This window comes from Rutidosis leptorrhynchoides, chromosome 2 (assembly GCF_046630445.1).
Source record: "Rutidosis leptorrhynchoides isolate AG116_Rl617_1_P2 chromosome 2, CSIRO_AGI_Rlap_v1, whole genome shotgun sequence".
NCBI lineage: Eukaryota > Viridiplantae > Streptophyta > Magnoliopsida > Asterales > Asteraceae > Rutidosis > Rutidosis leptorrhynchoides.
Genome location: NC_092334.1, coordinates 272,458,046 through 272,486,007, shown reverse-complemented (window position 1 = coordinate 272,486,007; position 27,962 = coordinate 272,458,046). Strand labels below are relative to the sequence as shown.

General features: G+C 35.3%; 1 protein-coding gene across 1 annotated transcript in view; it reads left to right on the top strand.

Annotated features, from left to right (window-relative positions):
* The first annotated feature begins 9,258 nt into the window (after positions 1-9,258).
* Positions 9,259-27,962, top strand: part of LOC139888676 (uncharacterized) — a 39,168-nt gene continuing 20,464 nt past the window's right edge. Inside the window, exons 1-2 of the mRNA XM_071871671.1 lie at positions 9,259-9,778; positions 9,875-10,620. Of these exons, the coding sequence (XP_071727772.1) occupies positions 9,259-9,778; positions 9,875-10,620 (1,266 nt within the window). The remainder of the gene's footprint in view (positions 9,779-9,874; positions 10,621-27,962) is intronic.

The following is a 27,962-nucleotide window of genomic DNA, read 5'->3' as shown; positions in this document are numbered from 1 at the left end:
GTGGAGAAACAATTGGATAGTCAGAAATATGCTGGGCAAACTTGTCCGCAACAGTAGTGATTTCTGTTGCCTTTTTTGTGCGAGTGTCTGCATTCTCCGCACAAAACTTGGTAAGCATGTCTTGCAAAAAATTTGGCTGATCAAACTTATGTTGCATTGATTTTGGCGCAATGCTTCTGAAAGCATCCGCCAAAAAATTTTGGGCATTTTCTATGCGAGCAGCATCAGATGCTTCACCCTCTTCCACATAACGAGAGAAAGGTGTTGGTGGTCGCTTTCGCTTAACATGTAGATTTTTAACAAACTCTTCCACGCTGTTCGAATCATCAGAAAATTTGCTTTCTTCTCTAGGCGTCTTCACCATTTTTGAGTTATATGCAGAGTTCAAATGAATGCGATCTTCTGCATTATCACTATCACTATCATTATGCTCAAGAACTAAGCGATGAACTTGTGATCCTGAATCATTTAATGGCCATAAGTAAGTGTGCGGTACGTGAGACTCACGATTGCACTTAGCATTTTTCTTAGCTTGCTCAATAGCAGTACCAACAATTTTGTCAGTTCGCAGACTAGATTTTCCAGATAAAACTTTTACTCGCTTCCCATCATCGATTTTTTCATCGCGATTTTACAGCAAAGTTCTGCGCGCAATCATTTTCTCAGCAGCGATTTCTGGCTGCGAATCACTAGCGTTGTTTACAGTGGATGTTTTAGCAATCGGTTCTTGAACCGATTTTCCCGCGGTTATACCAGCATTTGTTTGCAACGGAAATATCACGATGTTCTGCGAATCGCCAGGCAGTGCAACAACATTCGCAGAAACGCCAGTTTGCTTTGCATTTGTCATCATGACTGTCAAGCAGATCAACTGATTGAGTATTCAAAAAGCACCTGCAAATCATCACAACAAAAACACGATTGAAATTAAACCGACGAATTAATTGTTTGATGGGACGAAACAAAAAATTTTCAGTTTAATTTGTAAAACGTGTCCCACGGATGGCGCCAATTGATCAATCCTTAATTAGCGATGTTACTTAATTACGGATTGAGTGCAATAAGATTATAATGGAGGATGGAATGTTTGATGATTATTTTGGGCCCCGATGATCGTCTTTCACTTTAACTATCAAGTGATCAACCACCCCGACCCGGTCTTGATTGTTAATTAGCATAATTCACCTTTGCGCGATGTAAAGATCCCTTGGGCAAGATCACAAGTGGAAATTACAAAGGCTTAGGAAAAATGGCAGAGAATCAACAACCCATAAATGAGAGGCCATGCTCCCTATTTATAGTTTTCAAGGTACCGCGGTCTGCGAGTCACTTAACTATCCGCTGAAACTCAGCGGATTAAACCGCAGTCATTTGCTAATGCGAAAAGATAACTGCTATACTTATTTTCAGCGAACACTCCATAACCTTGCATTATAGTTCGCGCAGTTCTGCTCTTGGCCTGTAGCAAATAAAATATACATATACAATGCTATGTATATGATCATTTAGAATTAACTAAACTATGTTCTAGTGATTACATGTTCAAATCTTCGAATAAGATAGTTATACATATATGAATCGAATGATGTTATGAACATCATTACTACCTCAATTTTAGTAGGTAAACCTACTGGAAATAATGAAAAATTAACTTGAGATTCAAAGGATCTTTGATGGCTTAGAAGTTCTTGAAATAGAATCATGACACAAAAACAAGTTCAAGTAAGATTATTACTCGAATTAAGATAGTTATAGTTATAGAAATTGAATCAAAGCTTGAATATGAATATTACATTGATTTAGAAAGATAACCTACTGTAAATAACAAAGGTTTCTTGATCTTAGATGATTGCTTGGAATGGATTAGGAAACTTGGAAGTAAACTTGTAAACTTGGAAGTGTTCTTGATGTGTTCTTGAGTAATTGTTTTTATGATGATTATAGGTAATAGCCAAAGATTGTATTTGATGATTTTTGCTGGAAAAATAGTAACTTAGACGTTCATGGAAGAGTATGTGTGTTTTGAGAGAGAATTGGGAAGAAAATTGGAAGTGAAATGGAGTAGGTGGTGAGTGGTGAAGGTGGGTTGGGTTAAAAGGAGTTCTTGTTTTTGTTTCCTTGCTCATAAGTCATGCTAGTTATCTAATTGTTGGTTCCACATGTTTGTTGACTATCTAGGGATGCTAAGAGCTGGGTATTGTACGAGTACGAATACGGTTGCATACGAGTAGAATTGTTGATAAAAATGAATGAGTATGCAATTGTAAGCATTTTTGTTAAGTAGAAGTACTTTGATATGTGTCTTGAAGTCTTTCAAAAGTGTACTAATACATCTAAATACACTACTTGTATATACATTTTAACTGAGTCGTTAAGTCATCGTTAGTCGTTACATGTAAGTGTTGTTTTGAAACCTTTAAGTTAACGATCTCATTTAATGTTGTTAACCCATTGTTTATTATATCTAATGAGATGTTAAATTATTACATTATCATGATATTATGATGTATGAATATATCTTAATATGATATATATATATATACATTAAAATGTCGTTACAACGATAATCGTTACATATATGCCTCATTTCAAAATTCTTAAGTTAGTAGTCTTGTTTTACATATGTAGTTCATTGTTAACATACTTAATGATATATATAATTATCATTTTATCATGTTAAATATAGTGTAACAATATCTTAATATGATACATATGTATTTAGTAAGACATTGTAATAACGATAATCGTTATATATATCGTTTCGAGTTTCTTAACTTAGTAGTCTCATTTTTATGTATATAACTCATTGTTAATATACTTATGGAGATACTTACTTATCATAATCTCATGTTAACTATATGTATATCCATATATATATCATCATGTCGTTTATACAAGTTTTAACGTTCGTGAATCGCCGGTCAACTTGGGTGGTCAATTGTCTACATGAAACTCATTTCAAATAATCAAGTCTTAACAAGTTTGATTGCTTAACATGTGGGAAACATTTAGTCATGCAAATATAGTTTTCAATTAATATATAATAATGGAAAAGTTCGGGTCACTACAGTACCTACCCGTTAAATAAATTTCGTCCCGAAATTTTAAGCTGTTGAAGGTGTTGACGCATCTTCTGGAAATAGGTGAGGGTATTTCAGCTTCATCTGATCTTCACACTCTCAGGTGAATTCAGGTCCTCTATGAGCATTCCATCAAACCTTAACAATTGGTATCTTGTTTCGCTTAAGTCTTTTAACCTCACGATCCATTATTTCGACGGGTTCTTCAATGAATTGTAGTTTTTCGTTAATTGTAATCTCGTCTAATGGAATGGTGAGATCTTCTTTAGCAAAACATTTCTTCAAATTCGAGACATGAAAAGTTTTATGTACCCCGTCGAGTTGTTGCGGTAAGTCAAGTCGGTAAGCTACTGGTCCGACACGATCTATAATCTTGAATGGTCCAATGTACCTTAGATTTAGTTTCCCCCGTTTACCAAATCGAACAAAGCCTTTTCAAGGTGAAACCTTAAGCATGACCATCTCTCCAATCTCAAATTCTATATCTTTTCTTTTAATGTCCGCGTAGTTCTTTTGTCGACTTTGGGCAGTTTTCAATCGTTGTTGAATTTGGATGATCTTCTCGGTAGTTTCTTGAATTATCTCCGGACCCGTAATCTATCTATACCCTACTTCACTCCAACAAATCGGAGACCTGCACTTTCTACCATAAAGTGCTTCAAACAGTGCCATCTCAATACTCGAATGGTAACTGTTGTTGTAGGAAAATTCTGCTAACGGTAGGTGTCGATCTCAACTGTTTCCGAAATTGATAACACATGCTCGTAACATATCTTCAAGGGTCTGTATCATCCTTTCACTTTGCCCATCAGTTTGTAGATGATAAGCAGTACTCATGTCTAGACGAGTCCCCAATGCTTGTTGCAATGTCTACCAAAATCTTGAAACAAATTTGCCATCCCTATCTGAGATAATAGAGACTGGTATTCCATGTCTTTAGACAACTTCCTTCAAGTATAATCGCGCCAACTTCTCCATTTTATCATCTTCTCTCATTGGCAGAAAGTGTGCTGACTTGGTAAGACGATCGACTATTACCCAAATTGTATCATAACCACTTGCAGTCCTTGGCAATTTAGTAATGAAATCCATGGTAATGTTTTCCCATTTCCATTCTGGGATTTCAGGTTGTTGAAGTAGACCTGATGGTTTCTGATGTTCAGCTTTGACCTTAGAACACGTCAAACATTCTCCTACGTATTTAGCAATATCGGCTTTCATAACCGGCCACCAAAAGTGTTTCTTGAGATCTTTGTACATCTTTCCCGCTCCGGGATGTATTGAATATCTGGTTTTATGTGCTTCCTTAAGTACCTTTTCTCTCACATCTCCAAACTTTGGTACCCAAATTCTTTCAGCCCTATATCGGGTTTCGTCTTCCCGAATATTAAGATGTTTCTCCGATCCTTTGGGTATTTCATTCTTCAACTTTCCTTCTTTTACAACTCCCTGCTGCGCCTCCTTTATTTAAGTAGTAAGGTTAGTACGAATAATTATATTCATAGCTTTTACCCGTATAGGTTCTCTGTCCTTTCTACTCAAAGCGTCGACTACCACATTCGCCTTCCCCGGGTGGTAACGAATCTTGAAGTCGTAATCATTCAACGATTCAATCCACCTACGCTGCCTCATGTTCAGTTGTTTCTGATTAAATATGTGTTGGAGACTTTTGTGGTCGGTATTAATAATACTTTTGACCCCATATAAGTAGTGCCTCCAAGTCTTTAATGCAAAAACAACAGCGCCCAATTTCAAATTGTGAGTCGTATAATTTTGCTCGTGAATCTTCAATTGTCTGGACGCATAAGCAATTACCTTCATTCGCTGCATTAATACACAACCGATGCCTTGCTTTGAGGCATCACAATATATCACAAAATCATCATTCCCTTCAGGCAATGACAATATAGGTGCCGTAGTTAACTTTTTCTTCAACAATTGAAACGCTTTCTCCTGTTCATCATTCCATTCAAATTTCTTCCCTTTATGCGTTAATACAGTCAAGGGTTTTGCTATTTTAGAAAAATCTTGGATGAACCTTCTGTAGTAACCAGCCAGTCCTAAAAATTGACGTATATGCTTCGGAGTTTTCAGAGTTTCCCACTTTTCAACGGTTTCAATCTTTGCTGGATCCACCTGAATACCTTCTTTGTTCACTATGTGACCGAGGAATTGAACTTCTTCCAACCAAAATGCACACTTTGAAAACTTAGCGTACAATTTTTCTTTTCTCAGCAACTCTAGCACTTTTCTCAAATGTTCTTCGTGCTCTTGATCATTCTTCGAGTAAATAAGTATGTCATCGATGAAAATAATGACAAACTTGTCAAGATATGGCCCACATACTCGGTTCATAAGATCCATGAACACAGCTGGTGCGTTAGTCAATCCAAATGGCATAACCATAAACTCGTAATAACCGTAACGCGTCCTAAAAGCAGTCTTCGGAATGTCATCCTCCTTCACCCGCATTTGGTTATATCCAGAACGTAAATTGATCTTCGAATAAACCGACGAGCCTTGTAGTTGATCAAAGAAGTCATCGATTCTCGATAATGGGTAACGGTTCTTGATGGTACGTTTGTTCAACTCTCGGTAGTCGATACACAACCTGAATGTACCATCTTTCTTCTTGACAAACAGAACAGGAGCTCCCCATGGTGATGTACTTGGTCGAATGAAACCATGCTCTAAAAGTTCCTGTAACTGACTTTGTAATTCTTTCATTTCGCTGGGTGCTAGTCTGTATGGAGCACGAGCTATTGGTGCAGCTCCTGGTATAAGATCTATTTGAAATTCAACGGATCGGTGTGGAGGTAGTCCCGGTAATTCTTTCGAAAATACATCAGGAAATTCTTTTGCGCCGAGAACATCATTGATGTTCTTTTCTTCGGTTTGTACTTTCTCGAAATGTGCTAAAATAGCATAGCAACCTTTTCTTATTAGCTTTCGCGCCTTCAAATTACTAATAAGATTTAGCTTCGCGTTGCTCTTTTCTCCGTACACCATTAAGGGTTTTCCTTTTTCCCGTACAATGCGAATTTCATTTTTGTAACATACGATCTCTGCTCTCTCCTTTTTCAACCAGTCCATGCCAATTATCACATCAAAACTTCCTAACTCTACTGGTATCAAATCAATCTTAAATGTTTCACTAACCAACTTAATTTCTCAATTCCGACATATGTTTTCTGCTGTAATTATTTTACCGTTTGCTAATTCGAGTAAAATTTTATTATCCAAAGGCGTCAGTGGACAACTTAATTTAGCACAAAAATCTCTACTCATATAGCTTTTATCCGCACCCGAATCAAATAAAACATAAGCAGATTTATTATCAATGAGAAACGTACCCATAACAAGCTCCGGGTCTTCCTGCGCTTCTGCCAAATTTATGTTGAAGACTCTTCCACGGCTTTACCCATTTGTATTTCATTAGTTTGGGCATTTACTCTTGGCGTGGCCTGGTTTTCCACATCCATAACAAATAAAGGTGGCATTACTTATCCCGACATTACTCGTTGCATTATTTTTGTTAATCATCGGCCGTAGATTTCACACTTTGTCTCGCTATGACCACCTCTCTTACACTTAGTACACGTTGTCGTGCAGAACCCATTCGGATGGTATCCTTCACACCTCTGACATGGTTTTTGCCTTTTGTTATTATTGTTAGGATGGTTGATGTTGTGGTTGTTGTTGTTGGGATGTTTATTGTAGTTATTGTTAGGATTGTGGTTATTGTTGCGATTGTTGTTGCGGTTATTGGGATAGTTGTTGCAATTGTGGGTGTTGATCATATGCATACTTATGTATATGTATATATTTTTAGTGCGAAAGGCCATTTGAAGGCAAAAGCACAAGACAACTGAACCGTGGTGTGAATGCAGTAGGATTGCGCAGAACATTAAAGAGTGCGAAGGCTTCTCGCAGTATTTGTGCGGAATACCTAAGTGCCCGCATAGTCTTACTTCCGCGTAACTCCTAGACCTATAAATAGGGAGCTTGGCCTCTCATTTAAGGTTGTTGATTCTGGAAGGATTGCCCTAGCCATATTGATTTCTCTCGTGACTTTGCCCGAGACTAAATCATTATTTGTTTAAGGTAATTTACGAACACCGGGACATGGTTGTTGATCGTTTAGCACTTAACAAAATATGACAATAAGGTCCCAAAACCATAATCGACATCCATTATACCCCCTCATTGCACTCAATCCTTGATTAACCGTAATTGGATAATCTAGGATTGATCAATTGGCGCCATCCGTGGGACACGAATAGAATTGAAATGAGAAATTCGCGTTCGTTTTAATCGAGCTATTCAACTCATTTTTTAATTCTAATCGTGTTGTTTTCTGTCTTATATTGTAGGAATAAGTAATTTGTGCAACAGCAGTTGCGAGCAAAGCGAAATGACGAAGCAACAAAAGCTTTCGTTTACTAAGAAAGTTGTAAATGAGAATTTGAAAGTGCGTAAAGCGCACAAAGCTTGTGTACGCGAAAGCTCGCCAGCAAAACTGAACAAAGAACAAGGTGCGAGAATAATAAGCACAATACATAAGAAAAAAGGATTTAAAAAGCGAAAAGCAGTAGAAATGTTTGAAAAATGGCAATTCGCGCCTATTACATTTCCATTTGAGCAAAGTCGCGAAATGAATGACATGCCGTTGGTCATATCATGTAAAATTGCGAATACAGGGATCACAATCATGAAAATTCATGTTAATACTGGCAGTAGTATTGATTTGATATACGAGCAATGTTTTCGCCAATTGCCAGAATGCATCAAGGTGGAACTAAAACCGACCGCGATATCCTTATCTGGTTTCGCGGGTGAATCTGCTTGGCCTATGGGGCAATTATCCTTAGAAATTGAATTGTGTGATGAAACAGAGGAAAAATTGACAAGGCAAGCGCGGTTAGATTTTTATGTTATATGCTCTGCTTCGCGTTATAACATGTTATTGGGAAGTTCTGCGTTGCGGAGGCTTGGCATAGTGCCATCTACAATACACAGAATGGTCAAATTCACTACCTGCAAGGGTGTGGCAACGATAAATTCTATGGCTATGCCATCGATTTGTGCGGCTATAAGCACGAAAGATGCAATTGTTCCGCATAAAATTGAAGATGATAATATGGTTGTTATAAATCCTAAGTATGTTGATCAAAAAATTAAAATTGGGACCGAGTTGAATGCAGAAATAAGAAACAAGATTGTGCAGTTGCTGGTCGCGTATATGGATGTATTTGCTTGGAGTGAGCAAGATATGACCGGAGTTCTGCGTAATGTTGCAGAGCATAGATTAAATACCAATCCTGCGTTAAAACCAATTGTACAAAAGCGCAGAGGAATGGCTCTAGACCGCATGAAGTGGTTATCTGCGGAAGTTGCTAAATTGGCAATGCGGGAATATTGCACGAAGTAAAATATCAAACATGGGTTGCAAATCCTGTTTTGGTAAAAAAAAAAACCAGATAGTTCGTGGAGGATGTGTATAGATTTCAAGGACATAAATAAAGCTTGTCCGAAGGACAACTATCCACTTCCTGAAATTGATCTTAAAGTGGAATCTTTGCATGATTATCCCTACAGATGCTTTTTGGATGCCGCAAAAGGATACCATCAAATACCAGTGGCGTTGGAAGATGAAGATAAAACTGCATTCCATACTGGAAAAGGCATTTATTGTTATATCAAAATGCCTTTTGGTTTAAAGAATGCGAGAGCCACTTATCAGCGGTTAATTGATAAAGCATTTGAAGGTCAGATAGGCCGCAATCTGGAAGCTTATGTTGATGACCTTGTTATAAAAAGTAAAACGCAAGAAAGTATTTTGGTAGATATGCAAGAAACATTTGAAAGTTTGCGGAAAATAAACATGAAGTTGAATCCGTCTAAGTGCAGTTTCGGGGAAAGGGAAGGCAAGTTTCTGGGATACTATGTCACTGAGCAGGGCATACAATCAAATCCTAAGAAAATTACCGCAATTGAAAACATGACCGCGCCTAAAACCGTTAAAGAAGTGAAAAGTCTAACTGGAAAAATCACGGCTTTAACTAGATTTCTTTTGAAGGCCGCGGAATGACAGTTGCCTTTCTTTCTCACTCTTAAAGGATGTTTAAGGCAAAAGAACTTTGTATGGACTGAAGAGGCTGATAAGGTATTTCAAGAAATGAAGCAATTGCTTGCTGCATTACCTACATTGATTGCGCCTGTTGATGGTGAAATATTATATCTTTACATTTCGGTCGCGAATGAAGCATTTGGCTCAGTACTTATCGCGGAAAGGAAAAAAGTTCAAAAGCCAGTCTATTTTGTTAGCAAGGCGCTTGCGGGAAGTGAAATAAATTATGCGCCGATAGAAAAATTTATTTACGCGTTAGTTTTAACTTCACGGCGATTGTGCAGATACTTTCAAGGTCATCCAATACATGTTTTAACTAATTTTCCGGTTAAAAATGTGTTGAACAAACCTGCGGTATCTGGAAGACTTGCCAAATGGGCGATTGAGCTTGGAGCATTTGAAATATCATATATACCGCGTACATCCGTAAAGGGGCAAGTTTTGGCAGATTACCTCGCAGAAATGACGGGTGAATTAGAGGTGATCCATAAAAGAACGCAATTAACGCCACCTTCGCATGAAATCTGGGATTTATATACAGACGGTGCCTCATGTATTGAAGGGTCAGGTGCGGGGCTAGTGTTGAGAAATCCAAGTGGCGAAGAGCACACGTACGCACTGCGCTTTAATTTTGATGTGACAAACAATGAGGCTGAATATGAAGCATTGCTTGCGGGAATGAATTTGGTACGTAAGATGAATATAACGCAGCTACGCGCATATGTTGATTCACAACTGGTGGCAAATCAATTCAGTGGCTCTTTTGAAGCACATGAGTTGTCCATGCAGAAGTACTTGAAACTTGTAAAGGAATCTACAGAAAAGTTTGAGTTCTTTGAATTATCACAAGTGTCGAGAAGTCAAAATAAAAAAGCAGAAGCGTTAATCAAACTTGCTGCATTAGCGTTTTCGCACTTTCAAAAACAGGTGTGGGTGGAAGAACTTCCTAATAAGTCCATTGATGGAAATTTATTTGTTGCAGTTATAGAAGAAGTTGGACCAAATTGGATGGATCCTATTGTCAATTATCTGCGAAATGGTACGTTGCCAGAAGATAAAAAGGAGGCTCGTTTGGTACGCGAAATAGCACCTATGTATGCACTTGAAAATAATGTGTTATATCGTAAATCATATTTGGGACCATTAATGCGGTATGTGGGACCCGCAGAAGCTGCAACCATTGTTGAAGAGGTGCATAGTAGATCTTGTGCTCTTCACTCAGGATATAAAACTATTGCTGGCAAGATAATGCGCATGGGCTATTTTTGGCCTACTATATATCGTGATGTTGCGCAAATTGTTAAGCGGTGTAAAAGTTGTCAAAGACATGCACCGCAGAATCGCAAACCACGACATGATATGATTCCAATTGATTCACCATGGCCATTTTATAAATGGGCCATCGATATTGTGGGACCCTTTCCACCAGGTGAAATGTCCCGTTCTTATTTATTAAAAATGTTCCATATTAATTGATTTCGTTGCGAGGTTTTGACCTCTATATGAGACGTTTTTTAAAGACTGCATTCATTTTAAAACAAACCATAACCTTTATTTCATCAATAAAGGTTTAAAAAGCTTTATGTAGATTATCAAATAATGATAATCTAAAATATCCTGTTTACACACGACCATTACATAATGGTTTACAATACAAATATGTTACAACAAAATAAGTTTCTTGAATGCAGTTTTTACACAATATCATACAAGCATGGACTCCAAATCTCGTTCTTATTTAAGTATGCGACAGCGGAAGCTCTTAATAATCACCTGACAATAAACATGCTTAAAACGTCAACAAAAATGTTGGTGAGTTATAGGTTTAACCTATATATATGAAATCATAATAATAGACCACAAGATTTCATATTTCAATACACATCCCATACATAGAGATAAAAATCATTCATATGGTGAACACCTGGTAACCGACATTAACAAGATGCATATATAAGAATATCCCCATCATTCCAGGACACCCTTCGGATATGATATAAATTTCAAAGTACTAAAGCATCCGGTACTTTGGATGGGGTTTGTTAGGCCCAATAGATCTATCTTTAGGATTCGCGTCAATTAAGGTGTCTGTTCCCTAATTCTTAGATTACCAGACTTAATAAAAAGGGGTATATTCGATTTCGATAATTCAACCATAGAATGTAGTTTCACGTACTTGTGTCTATTTTGTAAATCATTTATAAAACCTGCATGTATTCTCATCCCAAAAATATTAGATTTTAAAAGTGGGACTATAACTCACTTTCACAGATTTTTACTTCGTCGGGAAGTAAGACTTGGCCACTGGTTGATTCACGAACCTATAACAATATATACATATATATCAAAGTATGTTCAAAATATATTTACAACACTTTTAATATATTTTGATGTTTTAAGTTTATTAAGTCAGCTGTCCTCGTTAGTAACCTACAACTAGTTGTCCACAGTTAGATGTACAGAAATAAATCGATAAATATTATCTTGAATCAATCCACGACCCAGTGTATACGTATCTCAGTATTGATCACAACTCAAACTATATATATTTTGTAATCAACCTCAACCCTGTATAGCTAACTCCAACATTCAAATATAGAGTGTATATGGTTGTTCCGAAATATATATAGATGTGTCGACATGATAGGTCGAAACATTGTATACGTGTCTATGGTATCTCAAGATTACATAATATACAATACAAGTTGATTAAGTTATGGTTGGAATAGATTTGTTACCAATTTTCACGTAGCTAAAATGAGAAAAATTATCCAATCTTGTTTTACCCATAACTTCTTCATTTTAAATCCGTTTTGAGTGAATAAAATTGCTATGGTTTCATATTGAACTCTATTTTATGAATCTAAACAGAAAAACTATAGGTTTATAGTCGGAAAAATAAGTTACAAGTCATTTTTATAAAGGTAGTCATTTCAGTCGAAAGAATGACGTCTAGATGACCATTTTAGAAAACATACTTCCACTTTGAGTTTAACCATAATTTTTGGATATAGTTTCATGTTCATAATAAAAATCATTTTCCCAGAATAATAACTTTTAAATCAAAATTTATCATAGTTTTTAATTAACTAACCCAAAACAGCCCGCAGTGTTACTACGACGGCGTAAATTCGATTTTACGGTGTTTTTCATGTTTCCAGGTTTTAAATCATTAAGTTAGCATATCATATAGATATAGAACATGTGTTTAGTTAATTTTAAAAGTCAAGTTAGAAGGATTAACTTTTATTTGCGAACAAGTTTAGAATTAACTAAACTATGTTCTAGTGATTACAAGTTTAAACCTTCGAATAAGATAGCTTTATATGTATGAATCGAATGATGTTATGAACATCATTACTACCTTAAGTTCCTTGGATAAACCTACTGGAAAAGAGAAAAATGGATCTAGCTTCAACGGATCATTGGATGGCTCCAAGTTCTTGAAGCAGAATCATGACACGAAAACAAGTTCAAGTAAGATCATCACTTGAAATAAGATTGTTATAGTTATAGAAATTGAACCAAATTTTGAATATGATTATTACCTTATATTAGAATGATAACTTACTGTAAGAAACAAAGATTTCTTGAGGTTGGATGATCACCTTACAAGATTGGATGTGAGCTAGCAAACTTGAAAGTATTCTAGATTTTATGTAACTAGAACTTGTAGAATTTATGAAGAACACTTAGAACTTGAAGATAGAACTTGAGAGAGATCAATTAGATGAAGAAAATTGAAGAATTAAAGTGTCTGTAGGTGTTTTTGGTCGTTGGTATATGGATTAGATATAAAGGATATGTAATTTTGTTTTCATGTAAATAAGTCATGAATGATTACTCATATTTTTGTAATTTTATGAGATATTTCATGCTAGTTGCCAAATGATGGTTCCCACATGTGTTAGATGACTCACATGGGCTGCTAAGAGCTGATCATTGGAGTGTATATACCAATAGTACATACATCTAAAAGCTGTGTATTGTACGAGTACGAATACGGGTGCATACGAGTAGAATTGTTGATGAAACTGAACGAGAATGTAATTGTAAGCATTTTTGTTAAGTAGAAGTATTTTGATAAGTGTATTGAAGTCTTTCAAAAGTGTATAAATACATATTAAAACACTACATGTATATACATTTTAACTGAGTCGTTAAGTCATCGTTAGTCGTTACATGTAAGTGTTGTTTTGAAACCTTTAGGTTAACGATCTTGTTAAATGTTGTTAACCCAATGTTTATAATATCAAATGAGATTTTAAATTATTATATTATCATGATATTATCATGTATGAATATCTCTTAATATGATATATATACATTAAATGTCTTTACAACGATAATCGTTACATATATGTCTCGTTTAAAAATCATTAAGTTAGTAGTCTTGTTTTTACATATGTAGTTCATTGTTAATATACTTAATGATATGTTTACTTATCATAGTATCATGTTAACTATATATATATCCATATACATGTCATCATATAGTTTTTACAAGTTTTAACGTTCGTGAATCACCGGTCAACTTGGGTGGTCAATTGTCTATATGAAACATATTTCAATTAATCAAGTCTTAACAAGTTTGATTGCTTAACATGTTGGAAACACTTAATAATGTAAATAACAATTTCATTTAATATATATATATATATATATATATATATATATATATATATATATATATATATATATATATATATATATATATATATATATATATATATATATAACAAAGAAAAGTTCGGGTCACTACAGTACCTACCCGTTAAATAAATTTCGTCCCGAAATTTTAAGCAGTTGGAAGTGTTGACGTATCTTCTGGAAATAAATGCGGGTATTTCTTCTTCATCTGATCTTCTCATTCCCAGGTGAACTCGGGTCCTCTACGAGCATTCCATCGAACCTTAACAATTGGTATCTTGTTTTGCTTAAGTCTTTTAACCTCACGATCCATTATTTCGACGGGTTCTTCGATGAATTGAAGTTTTTCATTGATTTGGATTTCATCTAACGGAATAGTGAGATCTTCTTTAGCAAAACATTTCTTCAAATTCGAGACGTGGAAAGTGTTATGTACAGCCGCGAGTTGTTGAGGTAACTCAAGTCGGTAAGCTACTGGTCCGACATCAATAATCTTGAATGGTCCAATATACCTTGGATTTAATTTCCCTCGTTTGCCAAATCGAACAACGCCTTTCCAAGGTGCAACTTTAAGCATGACCATCTCTCCAATTTCAAATTCTATATCTTTTCTTTTAATGTCGGCGTAGCTCTTTTGTCGACTTTGGGCGGTTTTCAACCGTTGTTGAATTTGGATGATCTTCTCGGTAGTTTCTTGTATTATCTCCGGACCCGTAATCTGTCTATCCCCCACTTCACTCCAACAAATCGGAGACCTGCACTTTCTACCATAAAGTGCTTCAAACGGCGCCATCTCAATGCTTGAATGGTAGCTGTTGTTGTAGGAAAATTCTGCTAACGGTAGATGTCGATCCCAACTGTTTCTGAAATCAATAACACAAGCTCGTAGCATGTCTTCAAGCGTTTGTATCGTCCTTTCGCTCTGCCCATCAGTTTGTGGATGATAGGCAGTACTCATGTCTAGACGAGTTCCCAATGCTTGCTGTAATGTCTGCCAGAATCTTGAAATAAATCTGCCATCCCTATCAGAGATAATAGAGATTGGTATTCCATGTCTGGAGAAGACTTCCTTCAAATACATTAGTGCTAACTTCTCCATCTTGTCATCTTCTCTTATTGGCAGGAAGTGTGCTGACTTGGTGAGACGATCAACTATTACCCAAATAGTATCATAACCACTTGCAGTCCTTGGAAATTTAGTAATGAAATCCATAGTAATGTTTTCCCATTTCCATTCTGGGATTTCAGGTTGTTGTTGTAGACCTGATGGTTTCCGATGTTCAGCTTTGACCTTAGAACACGTCAAACATTCTCCTACATATTTAGCAATATCGACTTTCATACCTGGCCACCAAAAATGTTTCTTAAGATCCTTGTACATCTTCCCCGTTCCAGGATGTATTGAGTATCGGGTTTTATGAGCTTCTCTAAGTACCATTTCTCTCATATCTCCAAATTTTGGTACCCAAATTCTTTCAGCCCTATACCGGGTTCCGTCTTCCCGAATATTAAGATGCTTCTCCGATCCTTTGGGTATTTCATCCTTTAAATTTCCCTCTTTTAAAACTCCTTGTTGCGCCTCCTTTATTTGAGTAGTAAGGTTAGTGTGAATCATTATATTCATAGATTTTACTCGAATGGGTTCTCTGTCCTTTCTGCTCAAGGCGTCGGCTACCACATTTGCCTTCCCCGGGTGGTAACGAATCTCAAAGTCGTAATCATTCAACAGTTCAATCCACCTACGCTGCCTCATATTCAGTTGTTTCTGATTAAATATGTGTTGAAGACTTTTGTGGTCGGTATATATAATACTTTTGACCCCATATAAGTAGTGCCTCCAAGTCTTTAATGCAAAAACAATCACGCCTAATTCCAAATCATGCGTCGTATAATTTTATTCGTGAATCTTCAATTGTCTAGAAACATAAGCAATCACCTTCGTTCGTTGCATTGATACACAACCGAGACCTTGCTTTGATGCGTCACAATAAATCATAAAAACATCATTCCCTTCAGGCAATGACAATATAGGTGCCGTAGTTAGCTTTTTCTTCAATAACTGAAACGCTTTCACTTGTTCATCATTCCATTCAAATTTCTTCCCTTTATGCGTTAATGCAGTCAAGGGTTTTGCTATTCTGGAAAAGTCTTGGATGAACCTTCTGTAGTAACCAGCTAGTCCTAAAAACTGGCGTATGTGTTTCGGATTTTTCGAGGTTTCCCACTTTTCAACAGTTTCTATCTTTGCCGGATCCACCTTAATACCTTCTTTGTTCACTATGTGACCGAGGAATTGAACTTCTTCCAACCAAAATGCACACTTTGAAAACTTAGCGTACAATTCTTCCTTCCTCAATACTTCTAACACCTTTCTCAAATGTTCACCGTGTTCTTGGTCATTCTTTGAGTAAATAAGTATGTCATCAATGAAAACAATGACAAACTTGTCAAGGTATGGTCCACACACTTGGTTCATAAGGTCCATGAACACAGCTGGTGCATTAGTTAAACCAAACGGCATGACCATAAACTCGTAATGACTGTAACGTGTTTTGAAAGCAGTCTTTAGAATATCATCTTCTTTCACCCGCATTTGATGATACCCGGAACGTAAGTCAATCTTTGAATAAATAGACGAGCCTTGTAGTTGATCAAATAAGTTGTCGATTCTCGGTAGTGGGTAGCGGTTCTTGATGGTAAGTTTGTTCAACTCTCGGTAGTCGATACACAACCTGAATGTACCATCTTTCTTCTTGACAAACAAAACAGGAGCTCCCCACGGTGATGTGCTTGGTCGAATGAAACCACGCTCTAAAAGTTCTTGTAATTGGCTTTGCAGTTCTTTCATCTCGCTGGGTGCGAGTCTGTAAGGAGCACGAGCTATTAGTGCAGCTCCTGGTACAAGATCTATTTGAAATTCAATGGATCGATGTGGGGGTAATCCCGGTAATTCTTTCGAAAATACATCAGGAAATTCTTTTGCAATGGGAACATCATTGATGCTCTTTTCTTCAGTTTGTACTTTCTCGACGTGTGCTAGAATAGCATAGCAACCTTTTCTTATTAGTTTTTGTGCCTTCAAATTACTAATAAGATGTAGCTTCGTGTGTAGTGACCCGAACTTTTCCATGTTTATATATATTAATTGAGATTGATATTTACATGATTAAATGTTTCCAACATGTTAAGCAATCAAACTTGTTAAGACTTGATTAATTGAAATATGTTTCATATAGACAATTGACCACCCAAGTTGACCGGCGATTCACGAACGTTAAAACTTGTAAAAACGACATGACGATATATATATGGATATACATATGGTTAACATGAGATTATGATAAGTAAGTATCTCCATAAGTATATTAACAATGAGTTATATACATATAAACAAGACTACTAACTTAAGGATTTCGAAACGAGACATATATGTAACGATTATCATTGTAACGACATTTAAATGCATATATATCATATTAAGATATATTAATATATCATAATATCATGATAATATAATAATTTAACATCTCATTAGATATAATAAACAATGGGTTAACAACATTAATTGAGATCGTTAACTTAAAGGTTTCAAAACAACACTTACATGTAACGACTAACGATGACTTAACGACTCAGTTAAAATGTATATACATGTAGTGTATTTAGATGTATTAAAATACTTTTGGAAGACTTCAAGACATATATCAAAACACTCATACTTAACGAAAATGGTTACAGTTACTTTTCCATTCTTTTCTTTCATCAAGAATTCTAGTCGTATTCTTACCCGTATTATACACAGCTTCAAAACGTACTTACTATGAGTATATACCAATAGGAACTAGCATGGGATTCCACTCTTGATTATGTCATGTATGACTAATCAATTTTAACTTCTACCATGAGGTAGTCAACTAACTAGAACTCCTTTTAACCCCACTCACCACTCACCAATTACCACTCATCATTCACTCCATTTCACTTCCAATTCTCTTTCTAATTCTCTCTCAACACACACACACACTATTATGAACGTATTTTTCCAGTAGTTAATCATCATCTTCATCAAAAATCACTTCAAGAATCAAGCTATAATCATCATAGGAAGAATACTTTAAGAACACTTCAAAAATCCCTTCAAGTTTACTAATTTACTTCCAAGCTTTCTAATCCATTCCAAGTAATCATCTAAGATCAAGAAACCTTTGTTATATACAGTAGGTTATCTTTCTTATTCAAGGTAATATTCATATTCAAACTTTGATTCAATTTCTATAACTATAAACTATCTTAATTCGAGTAAAAATCTTACTTGAACTTGTTTTTGTGTCATGATCCTACTTCAAGAACTTTCAAGCCATCCAAGATCCTTTGAAGCTAGATCATTTCTTGTCACTTCCAGTAGGTTTACCTACTAAACTTGAGGTAGTAATTATGTTCATAAAATCATTCGATTCATATATATATAACTATCTTATTCGAAGGTTTAAACTCGTAATCACTAGAACATAGTTTAGTTAATTCTAAACTTGTTCGCAAACAAAAGTTAATCCTTCTAACTTGACTTTTAAAATTAACTACACACATGTTCTATATCTATATGATATGCTAACTTAGTGATTTAAAACCTGGAAACACGAAAAACACCGTAAAACCGGATTTACGCCGTCGTAGTAGCACCGCGGGCTGTTTTGGGTTAGTTAATTAAAAACTATAATAAACTTTGATTTAAAAGTTGTTATTCTCAGAAAATGATTTTTATTATGAACATGAAACTATATCCAAAAATTATGGTTAAACTCAAAGTGGAAGTATGTTTTCTAAAATGGTCATTTAGACGTCGTTCTTTCGACTGAAATGACTACCTTTACAAAAACGACTTGTAACTTATTTTTCTGACTATAAACCTATACTTTTTCTGTTTAAATTCATAAAATAGATTTCAATATGAAACCATAGCAATTTGATTCACTCAAAACGGATTTAAAATGAAGAAGTTATGGGTAAAACAAGATTGGATAATTTTTCTCATTTTAGCTACGTGAAAATTGGTAACAAATCTATTCCAACCATAACTTAATCAACTTGTATTGTATATTATGTAATCTTGAGATACCATAGACACGTATACAATGTTTCGACCTATCATGTCGACACATCTATATATATTTCGGAACAACCATAGACACTCTATATGTGAATGTTGGAGTTAGCTATACAGGGTTGAGGTTGATTCCAAAATATATATAGTTTGAGTTGTGATCAATACTGAGATACGTATACACTGGGTCGTGGATTGATTCAAGATAATATTTATCGATTTATTTCTGTACATCTAACTGTGGACAACTAGTTGTAGGTTACTAACGAGGACAGCTGACTTAATAAACTTAAAACATCAAAATATATTAAAAGTGTTGTAAATATATTTTAAACATACTTTGATATATATGTATATATTGTTATAGGTTCGTGAATCAACCAGTGGCCAAGTATTACTTCCTGACGAAGTAAAAATCTGTGAAAGTGAGTTATAGTCCCACTTTTAAAATCTAATATTTTTGGGATGAGAATACATGCAGGTTTTATAAATGATTTACAAAATAGACACAAGTACGTGAAACTACATTCTATGGTTGAATTATCGAAATCGAATATGCCCCTTTTTATTAAGTCCGGTAATCTAAGAATTAGGGAACAGACACCCTAATTGACGCGAATCCTAAAGATAGATCTATTGGGCCTAACAAACCCCATCCAAAGTACCGGATGCTTTAGTACTTAGAAATTTATATCATATCCGAAGGGTGTCCCGGAATGATGGGGATATTCTTATATATATGCATCTTGTTAATGTCGGTTACCAGGTGTTCACCATATGAATGATTTTTATATCTATATATGGGATGTGTATTGAAATATGAAATCTTGTGGTCTATTGTTACCATTTGATACATATAGGTTAAACCTATAACTCACCAACATTTTTGTTGACGTTTAAAGCATGTTTATTCCCAGGTGAATACTAAGAGCTTCCGCTGTTGCATACTAAAATAAGGACAAGATTTGGAGTCCATGTTTGTATGATATTGTGTAAAAACTGCATTCAAGAAACTGATTTCGATGTAACATATTTGTATTGTAAACCATTATGTAATGGTCGTGTGTAAACAGGATATTTTAGATTATCATTATTTGATAATCTACGTAAAGCTTTTAAACCTTTATTTATGAAATAAAGGTTATGGTTTGTTTTAAAAATGAATGCAGTCTTTGAAAAACGTCTCATATAGAGGTTAAAACCTCGCAACGAAATCAATTAATATGAAACGTTTTTAATCAATAAGAACGGGACATTTCAGTTGGTATCCGAGCGTTGGTCTTAGAGAACCAGAAAATTTGTATTAGTGTGTCTTATCGAGTTTGTTAGGATGCATTAGTGAGTCTAGACTTCGACCGTGTTTTCTTTAAAAATGATTGCTTAACATTTTTGTTGGAAACTATATATTTTTAACATATGAATATTATGTGATATATTAATCTCTTAACGTGTTTGATATTATGTGATAGATGTCTACCTCTAGAACAAGTCCCATTGACTCACCTAATAATAATGAAGAGTCAAATGTAAATTGGAATGATTCGTGGACTGATTCACAAGTTCCCGAAGAGGAACCGGAAGAAGAGTCGGAACCGGAAGAAGAATCGGAACCGGAAGGAGAATCGGAACCGGAAGAAGAAATAGAACCAATGGGGGAAATAATAAAATGGTTAAGTAAAAGAGAATCCTCAACCAACCGACCAAGGTTAATTATGGTCAATGGTGTTTCCGCCAAGGAAGCAAAATATTGGGAGGATTACCAATTCTCCGATGAATCGGATTCCGACGAGAATTCCGATGATGTTATAGAAATTACCCCAACTGAATTTAAAAAGGCAAAAGAAAATAATAAGGGAAAGGGCATAAAAATAGAGGAATCTAATTCCAACCCCGATGAACTTTATATGTATCGTCAACCCCCGAAGTCCTTAAGTTGTAACAATGACCCGGGAACCTCTAAACCACCAGGTTTTTCTAAACCAATGTGGACAACGACGGCTCGTATTAGGGGAACATCATATATCCCTAGAAACTTGGCAAAACGAACCAAAACCGAACAAGAAGAAATGAGCGAGTCGGAATAAGATAGTTGTATTTGTGTGGTGTAATATATGTAATATAGTGTGCTTATGCTTTATGATATATGTAAAAATTGCTTGTATTAATAAGTATTTTTTTATGAATCTAACTCTTGTCTATTTTACAGTATAAAAACACAAAATGGATAGACAACCCAATATTTTAAGAGACCTACCCGGAGACATGATTGATGAAATCTTGTCTAGAGTCGGTCAGAATTCCTCGGCACAACTATTTAAGGCGAGATCAGTTTGTAAGACATTCGAAGAACGTTCCAAGAATGCCTTGGTTTATAAAAGGCTTTCGTTCGAAAGATGGGGGATATCACATTGGGAAATCCATAAGTTACGATGTGTTTACTTTGACGCATATATTGCGGGGAACCCAAATGCTATTTCACGCAACGGGTTAAGAAATTATTTTGACTCAGTATATCCGAATATAGGACTTCGTGATTTAGAAAAAGCGGCTAACATGCAACATAAAGAAGAATGTTATGCTTACGAGTTAGTAATGTTCGCTTCTCACCAAAGTGAGAACAAGAACATCGGGCTACAACTATTAAACAAAACGTTCCCACAAGTGACGGAGTCGGTAATTGGGGTAAGAAATGAGATTTTTAGGTTATTACGAGACTGTTGGTCATTACGTAACCCTCGTCCCTTTGACGACGTTACAACACGCTGTCTTATCAACGGCCATAACGGTTATGTTCCACAAGACCAAGGATGGGAAGTAGTCCTAGTAAAACCAGAATGCATGACTTGTTTCTGGACGTATGAATTACGTGTCTTTATTGCCTTTGCTGAACGACTTGTGTACTAGCTAGAATTATCTTCACAACTATCTTGTATCAAAGTTATTGTGTGCTATATTTCATGCTTTATGTAAAATAAGCGGTATTGTAAGTTTGTAAAATATTGTATAAAAGTTTGAACGCGAAATATTATTACAATCAGTTTTTCATATAGAATTGTAGTAGTTGAATTGTATATTAGCTACTAAGTATGAACTTAACGGGTAGGTACTACCCGAATTTAAACTTATAAAACGCTAATATGAAGAAAAAGCTTTTATAAATGAGTTCATATTATGCTATGAAATACTATTAACTACTCTTAATATTCTGTATGATTAACTTATTCCATTTGACTATTTTGAAGGAAATGGCACCGACTACTCGACACACCGTGAATATGAATGAAGAGGAATTCCGTACTTTTCTAGCTTCAAACATAGCTGCAGTACAGGCTGCGCTACATACCAATAATAACCTTGGATCTGGCAGTACAGGAAATCGTGTAGGATGCACCTACAAAGAATTCACTGCCTGCAAACCTTTGGAATTTGATGGAACCGAAGGACCGATCGGATTGAAACGGTGGACCGAGAAGGTCGAATCGGTGTTTGCCATAAGTAAGTGTACTGAAGAGGACAAAGTGAAGTACGCTACGCATACCTTCACAGGTTCTGCGTTAACATGGTGGAATACCTATCTAGAGCAAGTGGGACAAGATGATGCGTACGCACTACCGTGGTCAGCATTCAAGCACTTGATGAACGAGAAGTACCGTCCCAGAACCGAGGTCAATAAGCTCAAGACAGAACTTAGAGGGTTACGAACCCAAGGATTTGATATTACCACGTACGAAAGACGATTCACAGAATTGTGCCTATTGTGTCCGGGAGCATTCGAAGATGAGGAAGAGAAGATCGACGCGTTTGTGAAAGGATTACCGGAAAGAATCCAAGAAGATATAAGTTCACACGAGCCCGCCTCCATACAACAGGCATGTAGAATGGCTCACAAACTAGTGAACCAGATTGAAGAAAGAATTAAAGAACAGACTGCTGAAGAGGCCAATGTGAAGCAAGTCAAAAGAAAGTGGGAGGAAAACGGTGATAAGAATCACCAATACAACAACAACAGCAATTACAACAATAATCGCAACAATTATCCCAACAATCGCAACATCAATCGCAACTACAACAAACGGCCCAACAACAACAACAACAACAACAACAACAACAACAACAACTACAACAATCATCCCAACAACAATAATAATCGCAACAACAACAACAATCAGAAGCAGCTATGCCAAAGGTGTGAAAAGTATCACTCGGGGTTCTGCACCAAATTTTGCAACAAGTGTAAAAGAAATGGTCATAGCGCGGCGAAGTGTGAGGTCTACGGACCAGGGGTTAATAGAACGAAAGTAACAAATGGTGTCGGAATGAGTAATGGCGGAGCAAGTAGTATCGGAGCAAGTTATGCCAATGTAGTTTGTTATAAATGTGGAAAACCGGGCCACATTATTAGAAATTTCCCGAACCAGGAGAACACGAATGGATAAGGCCGCGGAAGAGTTTTCAATATTAATGCGGCAGAGGCACAGGAAGACCCGGAGCTTGTTACGGGTACGTTTCTTATTGACAATAAATATGCTTACGTTTTATTTGATTCGGGTGAGGATAGAAGCTATATGAGTAGAGATTTTTGTGCTAAATTAAGTTGTCCATTGACGCCTTTGGATAGTAAATTTTTACTCGAATTAGCAAATGGTAAATTAATTTCAGCAGATAATATATGTCGGAATCGAGAAATTAAACTGGTTAGCGAAACATTTAAGATTGATTTGATACCAGTAGAGTTAGGGAGTTTTGATGTGATAATCGGTATGGACTGGTTGAAAGAAGTGAAAGCAGAGATCGTTTGTTACAAAAATGCAATTCGCATTATACGAGAAAAAGGAAAACCCTTAATGGTGTACGGAGAAAAGGGCAACACGAAGCTACATATTATTAGTAATTTGAAGGCACAAAAACTAATAAGAAAAGGTTGCTATGCTGTTCTAGCACACGTCGAGAAAGTACAAACTGAAGAAAAGAGCATCAATGATGTTCCCATTGCAAAAGAATTTCCAGATGTATTTCCGAAAGAATTACCGGGATTACCCCAACAGCGATCCGTTGAATTTCAAATAGATCTTGTACCAAGAGCTTCACCAATAGCTCGTGCTCCTTACAGACTCGCACCCAGCGAGATGAAAGAACTGCAAAGCCAATTACAAGAACTTTTAGAGCGCGGTTTCATTCGACCAAGCACATCACCGTGGGGAGCTCCTGTTTTGTTTGTCAAGAAGAAAGATGGTACATTCAGGTTGTGTATCGACTACCGAGAGTTGAACAAACTTACCATCAAGAACCGCTACCCACTACCGAGAATCGACGACTTATTTGATCAACTACAAGGCTCGTCTGTTTATTCAAAGATTGACTTACGTTCCGGGTATCATCAAATGCGGGTGAAAGAAGATGATATTCCAAAGACTGCTTTCAGAACACGTTACGGTCATTACGAGTTTATGGTCATGCCGTTTGGTTTAACTAATGCACCAGCTGTGTTCATGGACCTTATGAACCGAGTGTGTGGACCATACCTTGACAAGTTTGTCATTGTTTTCATTGATGACATACTTATTTACTCAAAGAATGACCAAGAACACGGTGAACATTTGAGTAAGGTGTTAGAAGTATTGAGGAAGGAAGAATTGTACGCTAAGTTTTCAAAGTGTGCATTTTGCTTGAAGAAGTTCAATTCCTCGGTCATATAGTGAACAAAGAAGGTATTAAGGTGGATCCGGCAAAGATAGAAACTGTTGAAAAGAGGGAAACCCCGAAAACTCCAAAACACATACGCCAGTTTTTAGGACTAGCTGGTTACTACAGAAGGTTCATCCAAGACTTTTCCAGAATAGCAAAACCCTTGACTGCATTAACGCATAAAGGGAAGAAATTTGAATGGAATGATGAACAAGAGAAAGCGTTTCAGTTATTGAAGAAAAAGCTAACTACGGCACCTATATTGTCATTGCTTGAAGGGAATGATGATTTTGTGATTTATTGTGACGCATCAAAGCAAGGTCTCGGTTGTGTATTAATGCAACGAATGAAGGTGATTGCTTATGCGTCTAGACAATTGAAGATTCACGAACAAAATTATACGACGCATGATTTGGAATTAGGCGCGGTTGTTTTTGCATTAAAGACTTGGAGGCACTACTTATATGGGGTCAAAAGTATTATATATACAGACCACAAAAGTCTTCAACACATATTTAATCAGAAACAACTGAATATGAGGCAGCGTAGGTGGATTGAATTATTGAATGATTACGACTTTGAGATTCGTTACCACCCGGGGAAGGCAAATGTGGTAGCCGATGCCTTGAGCAGGAAGGACAGAGAACCCATTCGAGTAAAATCTATGAATATAATGATTCATAATGTAACGACCCGGAAATTTTCGACCAGATTTAAACTCCAATCTCTATATGTTTCTGACACGATAAGCAAAAACCCTAATATTGAGTCTAGAAAGTTTAAAATCTATATTCGGATAATCAGTTACCCTTGACCAAGCCCGACGATTCACGAACAATTATTGTATATAAAAATGTGTATCTATATATATATATATATATATATATATATATATATATATATATATATATATATATATATATATATATATATATATATATATATATATATATATATATATATATATATATATATATATATATATATATATGTATGTATAAGAGATGATATTATGATCATTAATAAAAATTAATAATTAGTATAACTAATAAGATTATTATTATTATCATTTATCATATTGTTATTATTATTGTTATAATTATAATTAAAAGGTTAAGATTATTTAAGATGTTAAACATAAACAATATCATAAGAATGATTAAAACTATAATTTTTTTTGTTATTATGATTATTTATTACCATTTCCATTTAAAAATATTATTATCATTATTATTATTAATTATTAATTATATCGTATTAGTACTTTGTTGAATTATGATATATGATTTAAAAAGTGAACCTCAGTGTTTTATTTCTTGACTTAAGTGACCTTTACATATGTAAATGATCCATGATACACACACTTACACAACACGATCTCTTTCTTTAAATATTGATACAAATACATATTTAAATATAGACATACATATAAAATTACGGATATGTACATGTAGAAATAGAAAAATATGTTTTTAAAGATCATAAAATCCAAAATTTGGTTCACATCTCCATCTATACTATGCCTGATTTTTGTTTCTGTCTCAAATTGGTTACGCATCACAATCCACTTTATCATTATTGATATTGTTTTCTTCCTGACTCGTTCGTACTGAAGATTCCCTGTCAATCAAGTATTTGGCTATAAATCAAATGAACCAAATCAATATGAGAAACTCGAATACCTCTGTATTACCTTCTTTAACTTGTAATCTCAAAATCAAGGCCCATATTAACCACCACCACTGCCACGTTTATTCTCTTTTAATACCAAACCCATCAAACCACTAGTTTTGTTTAAGACTTCAAACAACCATCACCACGGTTGCGTTTTTGTTGCAGTCGAATCAAACAACCTAAAAACACAAAACAAACGCACCTTCTCTTTATAATTGTAATTCGACAGATCTTATATCACCAATCAATGATTTCAGTTACAGCCGTTATTTGATTTCATGTTTCTATTTTAATCGAAACCATCACAAACCCTTACTGAAACCACCTTCTTCTTCATACAAAAACCACCTTATCTCTCTTATTATCTCTCTTCTTTCTCTAAACCGAAAATCACCAAATTTGAAACCACCGTTACAAACGCTTTTCTGATATGTTCGAATGAAAGATCACATAACCACTACCAACACTTGTACCCAATAGCGAAACCACTAACACCTTCTTTGAAACCCACAACATCTGCCATCACCATGTATGATCAACCATCTCTTCTCTCTCTCTCTCCTAAAAACTATTTTCTGTTTTCAATCATCGAAGCTACTATAGAAGCTGCAACGTTTTTGCTTTCTGTTCTAATTGAAACCCATCTGCGCCATCATATTGTTTCCACTGTTCAAACACCCCATAACCCTGCTTATTTTTCCGTTTTAACTCCTGTCTCATTGCAAATCGTTGCTGCTTCTGTGAGAACCGAAAACAAACTCATTTGTTTTAATGGTTGCGTATGATGATGATAAGGAATAATGATAAAGTCTGGATGATGGTGGGAATTATTAAAGACAAGAATGTCGGCTGTTAAAGTGCTCCACTTATAGGTTTATTAAGCCGATATTTTTTTTTTTTTTTATATAAACGAACGGTAGAGGAGAATAAATATGGGCAGGGAATTGATCGGGCCAAAATTTTAACAAGTGGGCTTGTGAACAAAGATGTTGGGCTGCAAGTTTCTGATTGAGCCGAAATATGAATTATAAATAATGGGTTTGAGTCTTTAAACAGAAAAACTGGAGTTGGTTCGTTGGTCTTAGGTGTTGACGGGTTAACTAGGGGTCTCGGGTTCGAGTCCTGTCTTGGGCTTTTCCCTGTCTTGAGCTTTTCTTTTTAGAAGAAGTTTTAAAGGGTATACTTATCTATTCCTTTCTTTAATTATTATTATTATCATTCATTGTTAATATTAATTATTATTATTATTATTACAAGTATTATTATAAAAAAAAAATAACATTACTATTAAAGTTATTATTATAATTAAAATTTTCATTTTAATTAAAAGTATCATTATTATTATTTTTATTATCACTAGATATGATTTTATTAATATTATGATTATTAATAATATCATCATTAATTTTAGTATTTTCATTATTATAAGAATCATCATTTTTATCCTTACTAATAGTAATTTAATATAATTAAAACTAAGGTTTTAAACAAATGAAATATATATATACATATATTTGAATTTATTCAATTACGATTATGTGTATTAATAAATATAAAAATGATATAGGTTCGTGAATCCGAGGCCAACCTTATAATTGATCAATGGTGTTATATGTATTTTTACTACAAAATACAGTATGGT